At 37.0% G+C, this 22,590-nt stretch overlaps 1 protein-coding gene across 3 annotated transcripts in view; it reads left to right on the plus strand.

Moving 5' to 3' along the window:
• The window catches only part of LOC129001745 (mitochondrial dicarboxylate carrier-like), a 27,466-nt gene continuing 4,876 nt past the window's right edge, over nucleotides 1–22,590 (plus strand). Inside the window, exons 1-7 of one of the 3 annotated variants that reach the window (XM_054429166.1) lie at nucleotides 1–106; nucleotides 1,740–1,847; nucleotides 7,438–7,593; nucleotides 9,453–9,619; nucleotides 10,204–10,411; nucleotides 14,069–14,149; nucleotides 17,209–17,265. In XM_054429166.1, the coding sequence (XP_054285141.1) occupies nucleotides 1,758–1,847; nucleotides 7,438–7,593; nucleotides 9,453–9,619; nucleotides 10,204–10,411; nucleotides 14,069–14,149; nucleotides 17,209–17,265 (759 nt within the window). In that variant the 5' untranslated portion in view covers nucleotides 1–106; nucleotides 1,740–1,757. Of the gene's footprint in view, nucleotides 107–168; nucleotides 318–358; nucleotides 380–1,739; nucleotides 1,848–7,437; nucleotides 7,594–9,452; nucleotides 9,620–10,203; nucleotides 10,412–14,068; nucleotides 14,150–17,208; nucleotides 17,266–22,590 lie in introns of those variants that run through there. The other 2 variants (XM_054429165.1, XM_054429168.1) reach the window with 2 other exon arrangements.

Here is a 22,590-nt window from a genome sequence, read left to right on the forward strand (position 1 = left end):
ACCAAGTGTTCCTATTCTACTGCTACTGTACTGTCTTTGCGTCTGCACAATCGGCAATCAGCTGTGTGTGTTACTTCGAAGCTGTGGGCGCTGTGGCTGTCACTTGGTAAGTGTGTGTTTACATCATTTTCACCCGGCGAAAGTAACTTATTTTGTTTAATTAGATTACATAATTTTCTTTAATAAATATTTTTTTTATGAATTAAGTACATGTTATTAATTTTGATGCAATGTGAGCAGAAATAGCCTCATAAAAATGAAAGTGCCTCACTGAAATAACGAGACCTTGGTAACAAGATTATTAATTCAGAATTCAGGTGAAGGTTAACTTGAGTTTGTATTTATTAAGTTATTCGGAGAAACGTTGCTCGATGACTTGGTAATAACGTTTATATTTTTTAACAGTATTTAGTTAATTTGAAATTAAAGCCTAATCACATTGTGGTGTTGTTTGAATGCATAGTGTATTACAATAACGTTACCGTATAGAGGTTGGGGAACCTTTGTGTAAGATAAACAATTGAGGGTGAAGTTACTCAAATCCTCAATGTGGGCCTAAACATTACATGGTGATTAAAACAAGTTCACTTTGTCACTTCGTTTAATTGGTCAAGCTGGGCTGTAAAACCCAGGAAAAACATTTGCTGTAGGCTACATAAAATTTACAAATTTTCGGACCTTTACTGTTATAACTTAACTAGTACTAGGTCTACTAATCTTATGTAATTAACATGATTACAACTTAACTCAACTTATGTATGTATTGACAAAGTTAATTGAACCCACAGTTTTAAGTTATGTCTTGATTCTAAACTAACCTACAGAGAAGCAAGATGTAGGCTACAGAGGATATCTAACTTATGCTTATGGGACAACCATGCACTTTAGCTCTTGGGGCAAAACGTACTTGAAATGAGCCAGGAATCGTCCAAACGGCGATGGCCACATAGTGTTGTTGTACAGTTGTTGTAGCGCACAAGGTCTTCCTGCAGCGTTAGTGCTCTACGTGATGGCGAGGTAGGGAAAAAGAGCGGGAGGGGATGACGAATAGAATTTGCTCTAGACACCAGCAACTGGTGCTAGACATCACTTAAGTGTACCTTTGAATGTATCCTCTGTTTCTTACCTCTCTGTGCTTAACCCAAAACAATCTAAAATAACATAAGCTTAATCCTGAACAGGATTTGTAGATAATTAGTTTTAAAATTTTAACCTAATAAAACAATTTGGTTGTCGTATAACGTAAAAGGTCCATGTTTTCAAAAAACAGTATGACTTGAGTTTAACTAAAGCCAGACAGGAACCTGAAGGAAAAAAATTTGGATATTAAGCTTATGTCAATCATTTTAGTTTATGTAAAATTCATACTGTATGAGTGTATGATTACGTAATTAAGACAAAATATTGTCATTAACAATAAAACCGACTGGTAGTATCAATATTTATTGCATTTGCTAGTTAGGCATGATGTGATTCGATAGGGTATACACAAAGTAGCCTAATTAAAAAAAAAAAACCTGAAAATATGTCATCCCAACCTAAGAAGCTCACCCTTAGTCTAAAAAATAATTAACTATCTTGGTTTGCCTTTTGAATCATTATCTAAAATCATTTTGACTCAACAGAATTTTGAATTACCCTAGGCCTACTCAAAATACAGTTTAGTTCTACAAATGGACTTGTAATTGACTTCTTTTTAACAAGTTTACATTTTAAGTTATCCTGTCATCTGTTGGCAGCTGAGGTCAGACTATAGAATGGGGGAGAAGAGATTGTCGAGGTGGTACTTCGGTGGACTGGCCTCAGCAGGTGCTGCTTGTTGTACCCATCCTCTCGATCTTCTTAAGGTAAATATTTTAAAATTTGAAGATCAATATAGTTAGAATTTATACGCTTGCAGAAAATTAGCTTGCATTAAATAGGCTTTTTTGACACTTTATCTTAGCCATCATTGAGACCTATAACATCCAAAGCTTTTCTCCAACTTTGGTTAAACATTTTATCCTTCAAGCATGACAAACTCTACTCCTGGACTTAGTTTAGTCATACTATTATAGAAATTATTGGTTCATTTTTACTTTTCTGATTGCTGGCACTCAAGCTAAAGCCGATAACTGGATGAAATCTCTTCTTTTATGGTGCGACAGACTGTTTTTATCTCTTTTCTATTCTTCTAAATCCCCGTTTTCTTGTGGCTGTTAGCATTACTAAGCCATAAGCCACTTTATTTTCCTCAGTTGACATCTGACAATGTACTTATTAAGATTGCCTAAATAATCTACAAACTTCAGGCCTACATCAGTAGATAATACAGTGTTCAAAAGAGGTGGTTTTATTTTAAGTCAATATTCAAATATTCAAATCAAAAGAAACTCCATAAGAGTGCAAGATAGTTTATACTTCCCCACTTGCCAATTGCAAAGTTTGGGTAAGGGAGATTGGAGCACCTTGTTAAACGTTATTGACAGTAATATGATGAAAACAAATTTCTTTGCCTATAAAATATAATTTATTTACATGCCCTAGTTATATTTTACAAGAACTATACATTCATGCAGTGACTCAACAAAATATCTTTTACTAACGGCTTTTGTCATAAAATCATAGTTTGTTTTTGGGTCTTAAATTAAAATTAGGTACTGTTATCGTTGGAAATCTCTTGTTTTAGAGAGTTTACAGTTTTTATTTTCAATTTCCATCCAAAATCTATGTTAAAGAGGTTTCTATTTCATTAGGATGCATCTGAAACATTACAACAAGATCTAGGTTAATGATTACAAATATTAATCTTAACCCTTCCCGGACTATAGCCGGATATATCCGCTATCATTCTGTGCATAGCGGAGGGTGGGCGGATATATCCGCCTATCTATTTGGCTCCGTGGACGGATATATCCACCGATTACTACGACATCTATTATTATAGATGATTATATATAACAACTCAATCTTTGTAAAAACAGTCTTTTATTCAACTATATCTTTAATCAATGTAAAAGGAATGTTGTTCTAAAAAAATAAAAAAAAATAACAAAAATATTTTGGACAAAAGTGCTGCATACATAAACTATTTAAAACATTCTATAAATTACAGATATAAAAATTTTTAGTAAAAAAAATAATTTTGCTGTCTACATATTATACGCTGTCCTGTACAATTTGGAGGGTTAGAGTTGGAATGCAGGTTAAACATTGCACCAAGCTTCAGGCTGATGATAGTGAGCAGAAAAAGAAGTGAATGACTTGAATGACTTTGAACATGGAGAAAGACAGTCAAGGTCACTGATAGCTTATCTTCTGTCAGATCCCTAATGTGGTGTATAGCTGCTTATTATATTGTTGTGAACTGTTTTCAACTTTGTTTAACTTTTGAAATATTAGTCCCCAGATTTAATTTACACTATATGAAAAGTATAAGTATGTAAAATACAACAATATTTTAGAATTGTTATTTGTGAAAGATTGTGAAATTATGGAGAAACTGAGTATTTTATCATGGTACTAACTTCCTGTGTGTTAAAAATACTTTCCTTGACAAAATACATCTAAAAATATTTAACGCTTTATAAGAAAAAACTGTAGGCTACTCAAAATATTTAGACCTATACAAAACAGCAATTACTGTCCTTTATATGGAAATTATTCATAAAAAAGCTTGATAAATAAAATAAAAACAAGACTTAAATAAGCAAATATTATGAAAAATATATTCCCACTATAGAGTTGTAAACTGTCCAATTAAAATGATTAGAATGCTTATGGGGAAAATACCATTACAATACTGATTCATCTAATTAAATCCAGTTGTCTTATTTAATTTGTTCCAAAAAAGTGGTCATTGATCTAATACTCTTATAATTTTCCGCTGAATGAAATTTCCCCTTTTTCGAAAAGTTTGTTAAACTCACAAAGGTAATCTTTCAAACTGTTGAATTTGTGTTGAACGTTTAAAACATGATGAGTGACAGAACAAACAGCCATTGTTCAATGTGTCTTTGTACCATGTTCGAACCAATTCACACATTACTGAACTGAAGCCAAGTTCCTGTACAAAACCTCAAGATGAAAATGACTGGTACAATTTTAAAATTCTTTTGGTCAACTGTTTATATAGCAAATAAACATTTAAGTAAGTAGAATTACAGGTAACTAGTTTCTTTAATGAACCCAGTACTTATTTATTAAGCAAAAACAAATTCGGCTCTATTTCTTGGAGGGGAGTTCTTATAATTTATTGGGTAGTCTGTGCAAACAGATGAATTGTCAGCTGTTTTTACACTTTGGCATCTCTAATCTCTGCCGGAGTGCCATTCAAATGATTGCGCCCATCTGTCTCATCAGTGCCATGAATTGTTGGCATCTGGCACGTTTTTTTGGCACAGACAGGAAATGGAATCAAACCTCTATAGCTAACTAGATGAAATATGATTTTAGCTCTACAATTTTAAAAATTAACCAGTTTTTTTAGTGCAAATGTGAAGTGTAGCTTTTGTAAAAAATATACAATTAAAATGTGAATATATTATTTGCAACAGGAACCAATTCCCTATTTAAATTACACTAGTTTGATCTTATATTAAATAGTTTTTTCACCAGAAGGTGTAATGAGATATAACATATTTCTTTCATGACAATTCTCTTAATTATATCTTCCAAACATTTTTCATTAATGTTGGCAAAACTAAACTAATAAAAGAAAACCAACAACAACAAAGTGCTCATGGGGAGTTATATAATATAATATATATATATATTTATATTGTGTCAAAACTGACCTTGTTGGTTTATCTTATTTTGAAAGTTCATTCAGCTTATCTGCCACTCAAATTACTGATAAAACTACTATTACTGATAACAGATTTTGCATACCAATATTGTTTTGCAACTGCTTTCATCTCTCAAATAAAACTTAAGACTTTTCCAACTTTTGTGTTTTGATTTATAGCTTCAAACAAAACAAGTTAGTTCAAACAAAGTAGTTGAAATCTGTATCTGTCCTACACTTGTATCTAGTGTGATACTGTATATTTCCGGTTTGATTTGATTAACTGAGCATCAGAGATACTTACAATTGCTCACTAATAAGTATATTTTTTATTTCCAAAGCAGCGTTTACACAAGTGTAGTTAGGAAGGCGGTATAACTGACTCAGGTAGCTTGAAATACACTTACTGAAGCAGGTTTTAATCTGTCTGTCTACTGGTCTCGTGTAAACGAGGCTTAAAGCTTGTAATCACAGACAGTGTAAACATTTACGAAGATAATAATATCTGTTTTAAGACAGAACTTCCTTATGAGTTTCCCTTACCATATACTGAGTTGATAATTTTGTTATCTAATAGATTTATTCCGTCTAAATAGTAGACTAGCTGTCATGTCCGTGCTTTGCATTGGGAAGAGGATACAGAAGAGAATAACGTGGTACTTTAGATCCTGCTGTACGAATTAGTTGCACATCCATATTCATTTTAGAAAAAAAACTTATCAAATATATGAATTATTTAAAAGGGCATTATTTAAAAGGGGTGTTAAAAGGGGGGGTTATGCACTATGTGCATATTTGAACCAAAATATGAGTGAAGGACGAGTGTAGTATGAGTGACCAGTGGCGGTTCTAGGACCTTGTTAAGGGGGGGGCTACCGGGGGGTTTGGGGGGTGTGGAGCACCCACAAATTAGGCAGGGGGGTCCGGGGGTCCTCCCCCGGGAAAATTTGGAATTTTCAAAGCCGTTTGGTGACTTTCTTAAGCCATTTTTAACACCTTAAACCATGCCCAACCGTCCAAAAACTCCCATTTCACCTGTTGTTTTTCATGAACAAATAGACATTAAAAAAATTAAACTATGACGATTGCATTCATGAACTTCAAAACGCACTGTAGACTACGGCCATATCACAGACAATGGAATAAATCTCCATACTTTAATGGAATAAATTAAAGTATTATATTGTCTGTGGCCATACTCCTAAAAGCCGTTGGGTGACTTTCTACAGCCAGTTTTAACGTCTAGAACTGTGTGCAAAAGCTTCCATTTCCCCATTTATTTGTCATGAATATGTACCGGTAGACATTTTTAAAACTAACTGACGATTGCATTCATATATCTCAAAACATATTGTGGGCTACGGCCATATCCTCCTAAAAGCTGTTTACTGATTTTCCAAAGGCATTATTTATGTCTATAATATCTGTGTACAACTGTCCATAAATCTCCCATTTCATCTGTCATTTGTCTTTGTCATAAGTAAGTGTAGACATTTTAAAAATCTAACTAGGCCTATGACGAACTTGCATTCATGAATTTCAAAACATAGGCCTACTGTAGACAACGAAGCCAAATCTCCTAAAACAGTTTGGTGACTTTATTAAGCCATTTATAACGGCTAAAACTGTACCCAATTGTCCTAAAACCTTCCATTTCTCCTGTTATATGTCATGCAAGCAAGTAGACACGTTTTTTAACCTTACGTTTTTCTCCATTTCATAGATCTGTCACAATATTATCGAATTCAGTAATAGTATTGACTATTTCAACTTTAACACTAGTGTTTACATATAGTCAATTGTAATTAATAGGCTACTGGTGCTACAGCCGATTGCTGATTGATGCCTGTGTAAAGTTAGTGGCTAGCAGACAATTTGACAACTGCTATGATGAAACATCAGGAAATCAGCCCTGTCCTCGCTTGCGCGCTCGGCGCTCGCTAGCCATTGCCCTAGCATGTCAACAGCTGACTGCTGTAACAATTGGATGATGCGTACAACTTTCCATAACTAGCGTTTATTCGATTGAGGTGCTATTGTCCACAAACTTTATCTATGTGGAACTTAATACTACTCCTGCCATCGCTTATTAAGTTTAATAAAATTTACATTGATGTCTGTTTTATGACATTGCGTGTTTTAAGGACGAAATATACGTTTAAATTTATTTTTCCAGGGTCCAAGGGGGGGGCTTTAGCCCCTATAGCCCCCCCCTTGGAACCGCCACTGTGAGTGACACAATCGTGTAGTCTTGTTAGTGACTAAGGCCGACATATTCCATAGACACAGCTGTTAATAACCCAAACAGCTAATGGCAATTAAAGCACCTACAGTTTATCGTGGAATCCGAACCACATTCTTGCCTTGGTATTAACGAATTAGTCTAATTATCAGGATAGTACTGCGGATAGTCGTAGTACCCACTAGTGCGGATGTTAATCCACACCACAGGGAGTATGACATCCAAAGTGCATCTCTATAAATATCCACAATTTGTGACCTCCTAGTAGCTGGATCTCAGGACGACGCCACCGTCCCGGATGACTAAGAGAAATTTTTGTTTATCTCACATATATTGTCTTTCCAAAATCTGAGGGCCTGTGCTTCACTACTCTAGTAGCATCTCTAAACAATACTATGGATATAATATTTATTTTGATGAAATGTCGCAGGTTCATCTGCAGACTCAGCAGGAAGGCAAGATCTCCATAGTGAGGCTGACGGGGACCATCGTTAGAGAGCAAGGTTTCCTGGCGTTATACAATGGCTTGTCAGCTTCATTATGTCGTCAGCTGTCGTACTCTACTACTAGGTTCGGCATATACGAGGTATGTTGGCTAGCCTTGTAATTATAAACATATAATTGTTAAATATAGCCTCAACTAACTGAAAGAAGTCCTTAAAAGATTTCTACTTATCTCTATTGTCTCCAAAGTTCACAAAAATAAACAAATTAATTTTAGATGTACCAAAGTTACTAATTTGTGTCATTACTGATTTAATAAATTAAGTAGACACAATTGTTCTATTTTTTTAAGTTAATTACCAAAATAGGTGTGAGTCATTTTTCCAGGTCGATTGCTTCCTAAACTTATTTTCATCCTACCTCTTTCTTGTGAGAGTTTGCAATTACTAGAGTTTGTTATTAATTCCAAAAAAATCAGATCAGCAGAAGAGATGATTACTGGTCTAATTTGGACCATCATTATCTGAAATGTTCTTTGTAAATTATCTCTCTCTACTTAACTATTGCTAAAATTAGTTTGATCACTTTTTTGTAATAATGGATCATCTAAAGCATGTTTCTACCCAAATATAAATAAACAATAAGTGTGAATAGATGTATTTTTAAAGAAACAATGCTTCTTTAACTAATAAAAATAAAAATAATATTTACTAAATTGTATTTGCCAATTTTGGAACGTGTCTACTAAAAATTTAACTAAACATTTTGGACTCGTAGCATTCTTTCACCCCCTAATTAATGCTTAAATAATAATTTATCTTCACTCTTTAGTATTGTCTTATTAAATAAATTTAATACAGTAATTAAGACAATTATTCATATTTCTCTTTGCATTTTAGTTTTTAGCCATGTTATTGTCATTTAAATTTACTTCATTATCAGTGTTGGGCAATTGCAAATAGCAGCAGACGACGGGTGATATGTTGATACAGTTGGGTCTGTGATGGTGAGAAATAAGTGCATCACATGTCAAGGTCGTCTCATGACCTTGGCTGCCCCCCATTGACCTTCATTGCGATTGTGATTATTATGTGTTGGAATCCATCGACTATAAGGTTTATACAAATCAACTAGGCAAAATCAAAAGACATACACAATTTAGAACCGTGAATTTGGGTAATTTTACTTTTACAATCTTATGCGTTTGAAGAGTTTCTCCTAAAATAATTGATATCTCTTGGTAAAATTCAAGTTTTACCATTTACTATTGGATACAGAAGTTGTGTTAATAGTCGAAGGTTTTACCCTATTAATGACCTAAAGTTTCATAATCATGTCCAATTATTTATAATCTACACAAAAACTATTATTTATAATCTTAAACAAGACTTTTTATTTGTTTTAAAAGAAAGTAAAACTGGGATGGATATCTACGGTGAATTATATATTACTACACAACACTGCTGCATGTTAGAAACTTAAGATTGTATAAAGCACCTGGACTTAATTTTAAGGGACTTAATTTTGGTCTAAATTTCCCTCCAGGGAAATGAATGTTTAAACTTTAACAGATTTAAAATAAATGTTTCCAAAAAGAATACTAGTTTTCAGTTCTGGTACCTTAAATTCAAGAATCGAGCACTGCAGTTCACTTTGACGGTTCTCGGTTAGACTAGATGAAAGCTGTTGGCACTTTCCATCTATTAATTTTTAATCATTAGGCACATATAAATTTCCCACAGACATGACGTCACCTTATGGGCATTTAATGTAAGAAAAAAATTATTGTATGAATATTTAAAGAAAATATTCAGTGTTTACATACCATACCTCCTTCAAATAATCCAATGATTAAAATTGTTCTGACGATTAATATTTTTCCTCTGGTTTACTTAAAAATTTAGTATTAACATAATATATTAAGATCTTCTAATCCATTCAATCCATATGATTAAGTGACGTCTTAAATTTGTCTAATGAAATGCACTTGTTGTGTTATAGATAGCCAAGCAGGCTGTAGCTCCTCATGGGGAGGCTATATCGTTCCCGGAGAGAGTGGGGATGGCTGCTGCGGCCGGTGCGGCGGGGGGAATTGTGGGAACTCCAGCGGACCTGGTGAACGTTAGAATGCAGAACGACATCAAACTCCCTGTGGACAAGAGAAGAAAGTGAGTACAGGTTAGATTTATTTCTACGACACCGACACCCAACGGATTGCACATTCAAAGTAATAAAGATTGTTAACTTGCCGTAAATCAAATCACAACTCATTTCCATAAAATATGTATTGTAAACTGTGTGCATGTCATAGTGAAAGAGCAGACCATATTCTAAACAGTGGTAAAAATAAAATTAATTACCTATTTTCTTGAATATACATACCAAATATTCTTGTAGTGGCTTCAATCAAGCTTTAATCATATCTGTCAGCTCATTGATGTACATCTTGTAATGTGGTAAGACAATTCCTGCACGAAAAATGCACAAAACAACACGCAAATAAAAAAAAGGCCTTAATGTAATACCAAAATCATCGGCTCATCAGAAACTTTCTGTTGCATTCGGTGAAACTCATGGCTACGGCTACAAGGACAACTCAAAGCTGTGAGAAAACAAAACAAACAGATCTGGAGGTCTATCACAGAGAGAAATCTGATTTCTCTTAGCCTAAAATATACAACCGAGTGTGCGTTACTGTCAGTAATGATACAAACAAAACAAACACATAACATTTGTTTATATGCTGTTCTAGTTACAAGCACGCCTTTGATGGACTGTTCCGAGTGTATCGAGAGGAAGGGTTCACTCGGTTGTTTGCTGGAGCCAGTACAGCCACGAGCCGAGCTGTGCTGATGACTGTGGGTCAACTGTCCTTCTACGACCAGGTCAAGCTGATGCTGCTGGCGTCTGGCTACTTCACTGACAATCCTGGCACTCACTTTCTCTCTAGTCTAACAGCTGTGAGTAGAACGTCATTTTGTAATAGCCTAGATTATTTTGTTATATGTCACTATGTAGCAGAAACCCTCTAAACTGTATCATGAACTTTTGGATAGTTAGATATCTTATCTATATGGAACAGCTGATTCAAATTGTTCATTTTAAAGAACACACCTCAGTTGGATGATCCACTCATAGAGCGCCTTAGCTGGTTTTCCAAAATTGTCTGTTTTTTTTGCCAATTTATTCATATGCATATTTTTGGTCATAACATTATTTAAAAAAATAAGTTAGAAAACAAAAATACTTTTTATTGCTTTCAACTCTCCTGTCGGCTGTGAGCCGCCATTGGCCGTTTTTTGTGTGCTTAATATACACGTTGCTGCTGGCTCAGCCTTTGAGCTATTATTTCAAAAGTAGGATCAAGTGAAGGGGATGGATTTCTTCCACTAAAACAGCGACTAAATTTTGTGAACGAAGTACCTATAGTAAATGATTCAATCATTTTGCCTATTACAATTGTGTTAAGCCTGCTACGGGCTTATTGTATCTTTTAATAAAATCGATTAAATTTGCCTTTTATTAGATTAAATGGTTATTAATGTAATTACTTGATTCCAATACGCTATTTAAAGTTTTTAACTCACATCTCAGGGTCTGATGCTGTACATGGTAATCAGGATAAATAAGTAGATGCAATTAAGAACAACGGGCATTTATTCAAACTAGTGAACCTGTGCGGCTCAATGCCCCGCAAAAACATATTATGAATTTAGAAAACAAATTCATTGTGTTATATATTGACTCGTCGAAAATTAAATACAGTAATAATAAAGCGATAGAATGGAAGCAATCCAGCCATTTTCTAGCTGTATGCCTATTATATTTAGTAAATTAATAAGTGTTCAAGTTCAAGTGTGTTACAGGGTAGTTATTTTTTTAAGAGATTTAAAAACACATTTAACAAAACATTTTATCATATCAAACCAATAGGCAGTGAATGTAGCATATACCTATGTAGCATATTTTGAGGGTCATAAAATGCTGCTTGAAGAAAACACTTTTAACAATATTTTTTCACAAAAGCACTTCCATAAATACTACGATTTAGTCTTAAAGTCACCTTCAGGAATATTACCCTGGTCAGAATTTTTCGTAATGAATATGCTTATCCTAATATTAAAAGATGTAGCTTTACTTAAAACAACATATACAGTACCGGTATATAGTTGCTCATGACTGAAATTGGTCTGGCTAAGAACATTGCTGCTCTTTAATTAAAGTGCTTGTGCTGCAAATGCCAAAGATAACAGAAATTAGCATCTTTCCATTTTAAAAGGTAACTGTGTTTCAGACGGGCAAATTTTTTATCCTCAAAATCAAAATATGGCCTTAATCCCTTGTTCCATGTTAGGACTTTACATTCTACTTTACATTGTTGTTAACCGTTCTGATCACATGAAGCCTTGTGCCATTAATGAGGCCCTTTTTGATGTATTAGTATCAATAAAACCACTGCATTCTTTTATTAGTATAATCTGTGTCTTGGCAATCCACTGACCTCTATATTTAAAAACTCAGTTGGATTTTTTAGATGGGTGCCTCTGCCTTCGACTGTTTTCGAGGACCCACTCTTCCCCTTGGCATACTGACAGTTAATTACCTAACTTGTAAAGTTCATGTAGTAATTCATTAATACTGTTAGTTTATAAAGAAAATTATATAAAATGTACTTGGCTTGGTGCTTTCATAACTACAAACTCAAAATACACCCAGAAGTAAAAAAGAATCAAGTTATTGGTTTAAAAAAAAAAACTATATTTGTGTAAAAACATTATTCACATGAAGTAGATGATTTGTTTGATTTCTCGATCAGCTGTTTCGTTTCTAATGAATTAATAATGTCAAAGATTTGTGATTTTAAATACATCAATTATATAGTTAAGTTTTCTAAATATGATAACTTATTCTGAACTAAATTTTACTATTCCCAACAGGAAAATAAAGTAGTGAGATCCATTATGAGTAAAGTTTAAGGCACACAATCCTTGATTGAAATGTAGTATACATTAACAGTCATAATACACAGCAATTATTATGTAGTAGACTTTGACTATTTTCAAGTAACAAACATATGTTTCTGTAAATAAAAATTATCTCCCTTGTTATCCTTATGGAGAAATACGAAACTTTAAAGGTCCCCAGGGCCTCACTCTCTAATTATTTCCTTAAAAAGAAGGTTTCCTGCACAACTTCACGTTACGCTCTTTCCAATGACACCAAAAACATGTCAATCGGTTCAGTAGTTTCGGAGGAGTAATTGTCACAAAAATCGTGCTTGCGTATTAAATAAGTATAGATAATATTAAAATCAATGTTTAGCATTCAAAATTCGAAATTGAAATTCTTTTTAATTTAATGATGTTTGATTTGGAAGTTTTAATTAAATTATGTGGATAGTTATAAGTAAATAAAATTTAAATTAATCTGGGATTATTTGTTGATGATCTTTTGATGCCTAATGCGTGAAGATCTGAGGCCACTCATTGTCATGTTGATTCCGAAGCTTATGCAGTTGGCAGCTCAGGTGACTTATCAACACTGATTCACACCTACTATACGTCTCGCCACGCTGTATATTGTAATTAAAACAAAGCCTCGTTAAACTTGTTATGTTTATCCACAGTTCCTTATAGCCTCTCCTTAATTCTACTTGGCAGTCTCGATTACTGATCAACAGTCAATTCACTTACTGACCACTTACTTAGTGATTACTGATCGATTCAGTCATACTACGATCGGGATTGACTGTGAATGGATCTCTCGGCAGTCTATAGCTCGAAGTTGAGACGCAGGCGCGTAACGTGTTATATTTGACCAAGGGTTTTACCACATGTGTACCACATGAGTGTACACCTACACTCTTACAACCCCGTTGTCTACATGACACTAGGAGCATTCACAACACCTCATAGGACATACAAACATTACCGGTGGATGCGAGGAATGGTACCACACGCGGTTGAAAGATATACACCCAGTGAGCTATCGGCCGAATACATTTGACTGACTACACCACCTTTACTGTTCTCACACGTGGTCTCTCCGTCCAGCTCTTTCATTGGCTGCCGAACGCACTCTCGGCTTCCGAACCGACCCAAAAACTCCTCATTTCACTTAACTGGCGCCAATATCTTGTCAGCCTGTCTCAACCTGAAATATTTTTTGATTCTTAAGTTTGATTTGACGTGTAGGCCAATTTTAAATCTGCATTCTTTTTCCTTTATAAATAATCATGTTTACTAAATTATACCACATAGGGACTAAAAAGAGAGAGTAAAAGAGATCCTTTAGTCCCGCAACATATATAGACTATTAAAACGGCATTTTTCGCTGCAGTATAACAAAAATGACATGTTCAATTTTGCTATATGTTGGTGGTGGGTAATCAAATTACCTAGGTTTCTGTTGGCTTGTAGTTAATACATTATTATTTTGGTTTTGTTTTGTATACTGAATTAGGCTATACATCCCATATGTGTGAACTGCAGCTACCTAGTTCATTAATTTTCTACATCAAGTAAACGTTAACGTACGTCAAGTTTGAAGTAAGTAAATATCTATTACATATCATCACTCAGTGGCACACTTTTGTCATGTTGGTATGACTGTTGCAGGGTGCCGTGGCCACTACTCTTACACAACCACTGGATGTTCTCAAGACAAGAGCAATGAACGCTAAGCCAGGAGAATTCAAGGTAAGGAGACTCACACTTAATCATAAGCAGAATAACATGACACAGTGTCCTATTATTGACAGTTACTTTGTTCTAGTGTTTCCCAAAAGAGATTACCAAAATGAAAACGTTTCTGCTTTGTCAATTGTTGGAAAAGTAACTAGGGTTGCTTTCAGAGAGGTGAAAGCCAGTTGAGCGGAACAAACGTGATTTGATATTTGTATAAGTAACTAAATGTAAAAAGGTCAATAGATTTATTTACTAATGCTGGTTTTAAAGATTAAAATTATAATATAATAATTCAAATTTACCTCTTCGAGAAGTGCATTATGGTAGTTTTGACCAGGAAAATATTACAGTAGTTGGAATCTGATATTAACATTCAAAAAGGGCATAAAAGTATAAAAAAGAGAACGGAAATTTAACATTCCAATTCAACTGTAGCCTACAACAAAAACGGTGGACTTCATTTTTCACCCTTACAATTGGTTAAAGTATTTAAGTATAAAAAACAGTACCTATTAAAAAACGAGTATTGTATAACAACAGGAGAGGAAATGTGACATTTAAATTCAACTGTGCAGCATAAACATCGGTTAAACTCAGCTTTCTTTGCTGGAAATAATTTATGATTGTTAATACCAAGTATTCTTGATGGAGGATATGATTGTAATGTAACTGGAATGTAGGTCTTCTGCCATTATTAGGACGATTTAGCGACGGCATTTTAATACTGGCCTTAATAATACCATTGGCCATTGAATACAGTAGATTTTGATGAAAATGCTGGCTACAAATTCAACATGGGGATGGAATGTCTAGTTGTATTGATAGTCAAAGATAAAACATAGGCCTACGAAAAATGTAGGGCTATTTTAATGTAAGACTCAAATGTAAAACGCCTTTAAAAGACTAAAATAAACTGAATTATCAGTCATGTATTTCAATGTGTAAAAACGTAAAAACTGCAAAAAGACTTACTTATTGAACAATAAAATAAGATGGCTGAAATGTAGGCATGAACATAAGTAATAAGTAAACATCGCATTCAGCTGATTTAAGCGAAAACAGAATAATATAATAAGTAGGGAAGACATGCCTTAAATATACAATGTAGATAATATAATTAGAAATTAGTAGCCTACTTCTGGACAGGCCTAGACCGTGGTTAAAAGTGTACTTCTATAAGCCCAGGTTTACTTATTACGGTTGTAACTGGACGTATGTATAGTCCGTGGCTTGGCAATCAAAAAACAGTATTTATATAGGATAGGCTACTGTTATCAACATTTGAAATGACTGAATTGTTACCAAATTACTGTTTCACAAAATACAGATTCCATTTTCAGCCAAGCCATTAAAATGAGGATTTGCCGAATAATTATTGATATTACAGAATAGTATATAATGATATACAACTTTTCACATTCCATAAATTATATGTTAGTTTTGCTATGGTCAAATGTCCAAATCCAAATGTTCTCTTTTCTTTTGGCCAGTATGTAATAATTTGCTAGAATCATTGACTTTATATAAAGTCAAAGCTAGAATACTGTAGATGGTTTGTTAAGTTAAGACCATATGCAAGCATTTTTGAAATCGTTTCCCCGTTTAACCTTAACCAACTATTCCATTCCAAAAGATAAAAATTATATGGTGCAACACAAATAAACAACCCTATCACCTACCTATAACCTACACTTTACCTTCCTAATCTAACCTTACTTCAAAACACTTAATGTAGTCACGAATACTCATAAACCCCGACCTAACTCCCCACATGCCTAAATTAGATCAGTGTTCAAACTGCGTTTTATCAACAAGTGTAATAACTTACTGTACCGTCGATGTAATTCAACATAATATAACCTATGAGGTATTATCGGATTAAATACCGATTTCGATGCGGTTCGATATATCGCTTATTAAATCCTGATTTCTAACATTGGCTGTTTCTAATCAGCTGGCAAGACAAATAGGTTCCCAAGAAAGTAGTCACCGGTCCGTATCCCTCCGCTCCTTGTTTATGCTCCGCGCATTGAGAAAGTAGTTCCGTATATTTTCTCGATATTCAGTGGATTTCGCGCCTAAAAAAAAATGTTTTAACGGCATTTTCTTGTTTATTAAAATCATAGGAATGGTTTAAAAACGTTTAAAAGAAAAGTATAGAAAGTTCAGAAATACCTTATGATTCTCTTGTTTACATTTTTCTTGTAAACAAAAAAACTGTCATAGCTACTTTAGTCCCATAAGCCTAATGTTAAAAATTTGAAATTTTAAGTTCGTTTTAAATTGCATTAGCATTATCTAATTGAAATTTGTTTGTTTACAAACCATCTCATTATTAGTCTAAGTAGTCTTGTTAAGTTTGGCTGAAATGTGTTCAGCCGTTATTGAGTGATGGTGTTATATTGTTTGCATTGAAGTTGATCCCAAAGAGCTTCGCTCGCTCCGCTCAATAATCTGTAAAAAGTAATATCGATTTATGTTTTACCACTCTTAAAAGAACCAAACGTTTATGAAATGTAAAAAAATAAATGAAAACGGTTATCACTATAGTTTCAAAAGCTGATATTTACTTTTTCCATACTTACAATTGAAACCAGTTGAGTAGGAAATCTCCATTAATAATTGCTCCTTAATAACCACAACTGAAGCTGGATCATTTCATAATTTTATATAAGAGATTTGTCTTTGTATGATTGACTCATTTAAGATTTCACAGACAAAAAGAAGCTCATCTTTCATTTGACATACATTTTAAGGTAAATTGATACTTTTTGCACCCAAATGTCAAATAGAAAAATGTATCTGCCCTACTATCCATCCAACATCATAGGTAGTAATAGGAAGTAAAAATCATGTATGGTATTGTGCAAACCTAAAGTAATACAGTAACACATTTTTATTGTTTGCAAGCCTCAAGTAGGAAGCTTATGAAGATAAGATTTATATAACGTCATTGTGTAAAAATTCCAAAACCAAGCCATAATTAACTTATAGTTGAAAAAGTCCCCGGTAAACGTCTTTTGGGAATTTCACTTAGTATTTTTTGTGTTAATACTTCTCTTGTTTTTCAGGGCATTTGGGACTTGGTCCTTTACACAGCTAAGCTTGGCCCCCTCGGCTTTTTTAAGGTGAGTTTTAATCTTCTTTTTAGAGCAAGAAGGTTATCCTAAATTAAGGTTTAATCTCCTGTCGCAATAGAGCAAGCTAGTTTGAATCTTATCTCTGATACTGTGTCATTTTCTTCCCTCACCACTATTTTAATTTGGCTCTACCTGCTTGTCAGCATGGAAAGCTATGAGAGCGGAGCGAAGATTGCGATTGAACCTTTCAGCATGAGAAGGCTGTGGATAGTAAGGGGAAGTAGTCACATGGCGGATTCCGTGCCCAAAGCACATTCTTTTGAACAGATGGGAAACAAACTGTGTTCCGTTGTCGGAAACAATGGTGGCGGGTATTCCAAAATGTTGGAAGAGGTGAGTTCGAAGTACCTGCACGGTGAGCTGTGCAGTGGCATTCCTTAAGGGAAAAAGCCAACAAAACTTGGAGAAGGCATCCACACAAACAAGTAGGAACTTATTTCCTGACTTGCTACGCGGGAGAGGCCCTACATAGTCAATGAAAACCTTCTCCAAAGGTCTTTCCGCCACCTCAGATGACAACAAACCAAACATAGAGTTTTGAGCGGGCTTGCTCAGTGAGCACGTTTGACAAGAACGCACCCTAGCAGCAAGATCCCAATCCATACCCTTCCAGATGAACATTTCCCTAACCTTCGCAATGGTCTTGTGGATACCTAGATGCCCACCCACAGGAGAAGAATGAAAATACTCAAAGACCATAGGGATTAGAAGACTAGGCAGCACAACTTTAGGTTTACCTCGCTGCCGAGCGCGACAGCAAAGGGCACCCTGGGACAGAAAATATGGGGGGTGGGCTCCCCCATTTTGAAGCTCACCAATGATCTTTGCCAGCTCAGGATCCTTCAGCTGATGGGGAATGAAATCAGAAAAGGCGAGTGGAAACTCCAAGAGCACGGCACAACCCGGTTGCTCTTGGTCAGAAGGAGGATCGTCGGGTGAATGGTACATCCTAGATAGTGTGTCAGCAATCACATTCTGAGTGCCTCGAACGTGTTGCACTTGGAACTTAAGGGACGATATTTGGACAACCCAACGACCAATTTTCCCAAGCTGGCGTGGATGTGCGAGAAGCCACGAGAGTGCCTGGTTGTCGGTTTCCAATAAAAACTCTTTGTGCTCCAAAAAGCGTCTGAATTTATTGACTCCAAACACGACAGCCAAACACTCGAGTTCATACACAGAAGAGCTTTTCTTTTCGCAGGGACTCAAAGTGCGTGAGGCGTACGCAATTGGCTGCCTAACACCATCCACCTCTTGTGACAACACAGCCGCAATTGCGACGGAGGAAGCATCTGTTTGCAAGACAAAGTTTTGATTGAAATCCGGCATCGCCAAAACAGGGGGCTGCATGATAGCCTCCTTGAGAAGATCAAAAGACGTCTGCTGCGCTTCACCCCAGACAAACTTGGCGCCCTTCTTCCGAAGCTCATTGAGAGGAGCCGCCAATTCAGCAACATTGGGTATGAAGCGTCGGTAAAAACCTACCATGCCGATGAACCTAGCAATACCCTTGACATCTCTGGGAGGAGGAAACTCCCTGATAGCCTGGGTTCTAGCGGGGTCGATGCAGACGCCTCTATGAGAGATAAGATGACCAAGGAACGAAATTTCCGGCTTTGCAAAACTAACCTTGTCAGGATTCACGGTAAGGCCAGCCCTATTCAATCTACTCATGACTTCTTCAAGATGAATCAGGTGATCTTCGAAGCTCTCACTGTACACCAAGAGATCGTCGAGGTAATTGAACACAAACTTGAACTTGACATCATGAAAGATGGAATCAAGGAGTCTGGTGAGAGTCTGGGCCCCCACAGCAAGACCCATCGGAACTCTTGTGAACTGATACAAATTCCACGGAACGCAGAAAGCAGTGAGAGGTCGAGACTCAGGTTTCAAAGGAATCTGATGATAGGCCTGATTCAGATCAAAAACAGAAAAATACTTGGCCTTACCGAACCAATCAAAAGCAGAATGCAAATCGGGGAGAGGCACAGAGGCGATTTCAATTTGCGCATTCAATTTGCGATAGTCCAAAACCATTCGGGACTTGCCATTGGGTTTTGGGACGAGAAAAGCTGGACTAGCGTAGCTCGAACGGGAAGGTTCAATGACACCATTTTCCAGAAGTTCGTCAATGATTTTTCTGAGAGTTTCCATTTTGGGTGGAGCTAATTTGTATGGGTGAGAGCGAACGGGACGGGTATCTGTTAGACGAATCTCGTACTCTAACAGGTTAGTGACTCCAAGCTTTGGCGTCAGCACATCTGGGAAACGAGAACACAAGGTTCTGATGGCTTCAGCCTCGCAAGTAGTCAGATGCCCTAACGGATCAATTGTTGGCTTGCTGGGTATCTCAGGCTCGACTACCGCAGCACCACCACCAATTTCATCAGCAAAAGATATTAATACCCGTCTCGCAAATCGGAAAAAACACTGACCTCTGCCTAAATCCAAAATTAGGCCAGTGTGCTTGATAAAATCCGCTCCCAAAATGACAGGGAAACAAAGGTCCTTAGCCACCCAAAAACTCCAAACCCAAGAAAAATGTTCAATTTTGAACTTGAAACGGGCTTCATAGATGATGGGAAGGGGTGAATTTGACGCAGTCCAGCAGATAGGGGTTTTTCGCTCAACTTGCTTGATAAGCCCAGACGATTCAAGTTTTTCAAAAAGGGACAAGGAAATGAGGCAACGGGCTGACCCAGAATCCACTAGGGCCTTCTGCACCGTGGAACCTATGAAGATGTTGAGACGTGGGCAAGTTGAGCGCGCCGCTTTCACGCCCATGGAAGCAAGGCCCGCAATCCCCCGCAGCAGAGGCTCGGTCACAGGCACAACACTCCCAGAAGGGGAGGCAACAGAAACATTAACTGACTTTAACTTAGAATTTGACTTACTTGAAAAAACTTTCAAATTATTGCCCTTTACATTATCACCAACAACCTCACAGGAAGGATTGGGCAAATTTTCCTCCTGTGAGCAAACTAGTTTTTTGGACCACGTCCAAAATTTCCACCTTGACGGCAATGCCGCCGAATGTGACCTGGTTGCCCACAACCAAAACAAACAACAGGTTGCCTCTGCCACTGCGGCGGTTCGGGTCCCAACCCCACGGGTGCTACGACAGCATGATGACCAGCTAGGGGAAGATGCCCCGCCGCTTGGTCTCTCTGAAAATCAGCGTCCTGGACAGATCTCGAAAGGATGGAAAGTCTGTCCAGATCCGCAAAAGATGAAGGCCGTGGTGCAAAAACCAGACGGGAGCGTTCCTCAGGCTTCAACCCCTGAAGCACAATGTCAATGAGCTCAAGCTCACTGATCCCCAAACGCAAGACCCTTTCCACCGTGCGAATGTCCCCCACGTACTGGCTGAGAGACTCGGCTGGCTGCTGAGGACGAAAAACTCTCTCAACTTTCAGCTTCTCCATGACCCGACGGGGCATGAAAAGCTCCAAAACTTCTTTATGGAAAACATCAAAGGTGACGCCTCTGCGCAAACAATCAAGCAATCTGTCCCCCAACGGTTTCAGACAGTATGGAGCAATGAGTTCCATCAAAGTTGCGTCTGACATGCCAGGGTATTCACGCATGCGCAAAACACTCTCCAGAAAAAAACAAAGACCATTCACATCTAACCCGTCCACCGGCCGGAAACCACTCAGGACAGAGGCAAGGGGATGGGGAAGTTTGCCAAAGGCGTTAGAGATGGAAGGGGAACTATGAACTTGAGAAGGAAAGGGAGATGGGGACTGGACATTCAGCGTAGCCGCAGCCAAGGTGGACGTGTGAGAGGGGGACGGTGTGACATTTGCATTTGACATTTGAACATTTGCAGGCAACTGGAGCAGTGTACTTGGCGTAGGCGGAGCCTGGGGGGTACCCACTGGAGTCACATCAACTGACCTTGGCACTTCGTTTGAAATTTCCGAAGAACGGTTGTCTTCAAAAATTTCAACTTTCTCTTTGACAGACTTTCCTGCCTTAATACTCTCCAAAATTCCTTCCAGCTCAAGAATTCTGGCTTCCACCCAGCTCTTGTCCTCATCTTGGATTTCAGGTTGCCCCAAAACCAAGAGTAGACGCTTACGCCAGTGCGTCAGCTGTGTGATAGCAGAACCCTTAGCTGAGCCCGTAGGCAAACTACTCCAACTATCAATTTCCCCACTTAGCTCTTCCATCCTCTCTTTACATGCCTCCAGTTCCTCATCCAAACTGAGAGACTCAACCCAAGCTTGAGGCATGCTAGCAATTTGTCTGAACTGTGTACGCAAAGTGCGTACATCAGTTCCAGGAGTCTCCCCCCGGGACCGCACCTCGTACACCAGCTCCGGCTTCCTCAAATATTCCGGCACAATTGACGCCATACCGAGTCCCAACCAGCACTTGACTCAAAATAACAGCCAACAAAATTTTTTCACAAAACAAACACAGAAATTTAATTCCTAAGGCTTCTGGACGTTGATGCCCACGCACCTGATGGGGCCCAAAAGAAGAACCTGCCCATTCATACCGCAAGTACCGCAAGAAAAAACAACAACAAATGACCCACGAACGTACACACACACAAACATACACCGATACATACACTAGACAACACCTAACACTTGTGTGATGGGGTGTACACACAAACCTTTTTTTTTTTTTTTTTTTTTTTTTTGACACATGACCATGCTTTTGACACTCTTGCTCCCGAAGGATGCAAGTCATTACCACCGATTCCACCCGGTGCCTCGGCCAAAGGGCGAGCTCCTAATAAAAAGTGTTTACGCCCCACCACAACACAACAAGGCCCTTTTCCAAAACTGCCAGGCCAGAACATTTCCAAGAAACCAATCCATCCACGGCTCTTAAAAAAAAACAGAACGTGGACAGTGATCGCATCTCTAAGTATCCGAGTCGTGAAACCAAATTTCACGACAAGGCACCCAGGACGCAACCAACTAACCACGCTCTGCTACCAGATGAACCATGCCCTCGAGCCTGCCCCCAGACTAACGAAATGGAAGCGTGATCCATGCGCAGGCCCGAGGAGCGGCTCACAAAACTTTACTTAACAAAATGAGAACCATGGATGGAGGTTCAAGAACAACACGCCATTTGAGAGAAACGAGCTGTAATTAACCATTTAAAAGAATAACACAACAATAATTAACAATAATACATGAATTAAATACTCTCAATTAAACTTTAAAAAATTTTGATACCACTCTGACCTACTAACTTACAAACATTAATTTAAGAAAAATTCAAAATAGGCTAATTTCAGTCAAAGTAAAATTTAATCAGTTTTAACCTTTAAATTAACAAATTACA

Source organism: Macrosteles quadrilineatus, unplaced genomic scaffold (assembly GCF_028750875.1).
Source record: "Macrosteles quadrilineatus isolate MER2022 unplaced genomic scaffold, UCM_ALF_1.0 Scaffold_8__2_contigs__length_117827958, whole genome shotgun sequence".
Taxonomy (NCBI): Eukaryota; Metazoa; Arthropoda; class Insecta; order Hemiptera; family Cicadellidae; genus Macrosteles; species Macrosteles quadrilineatus.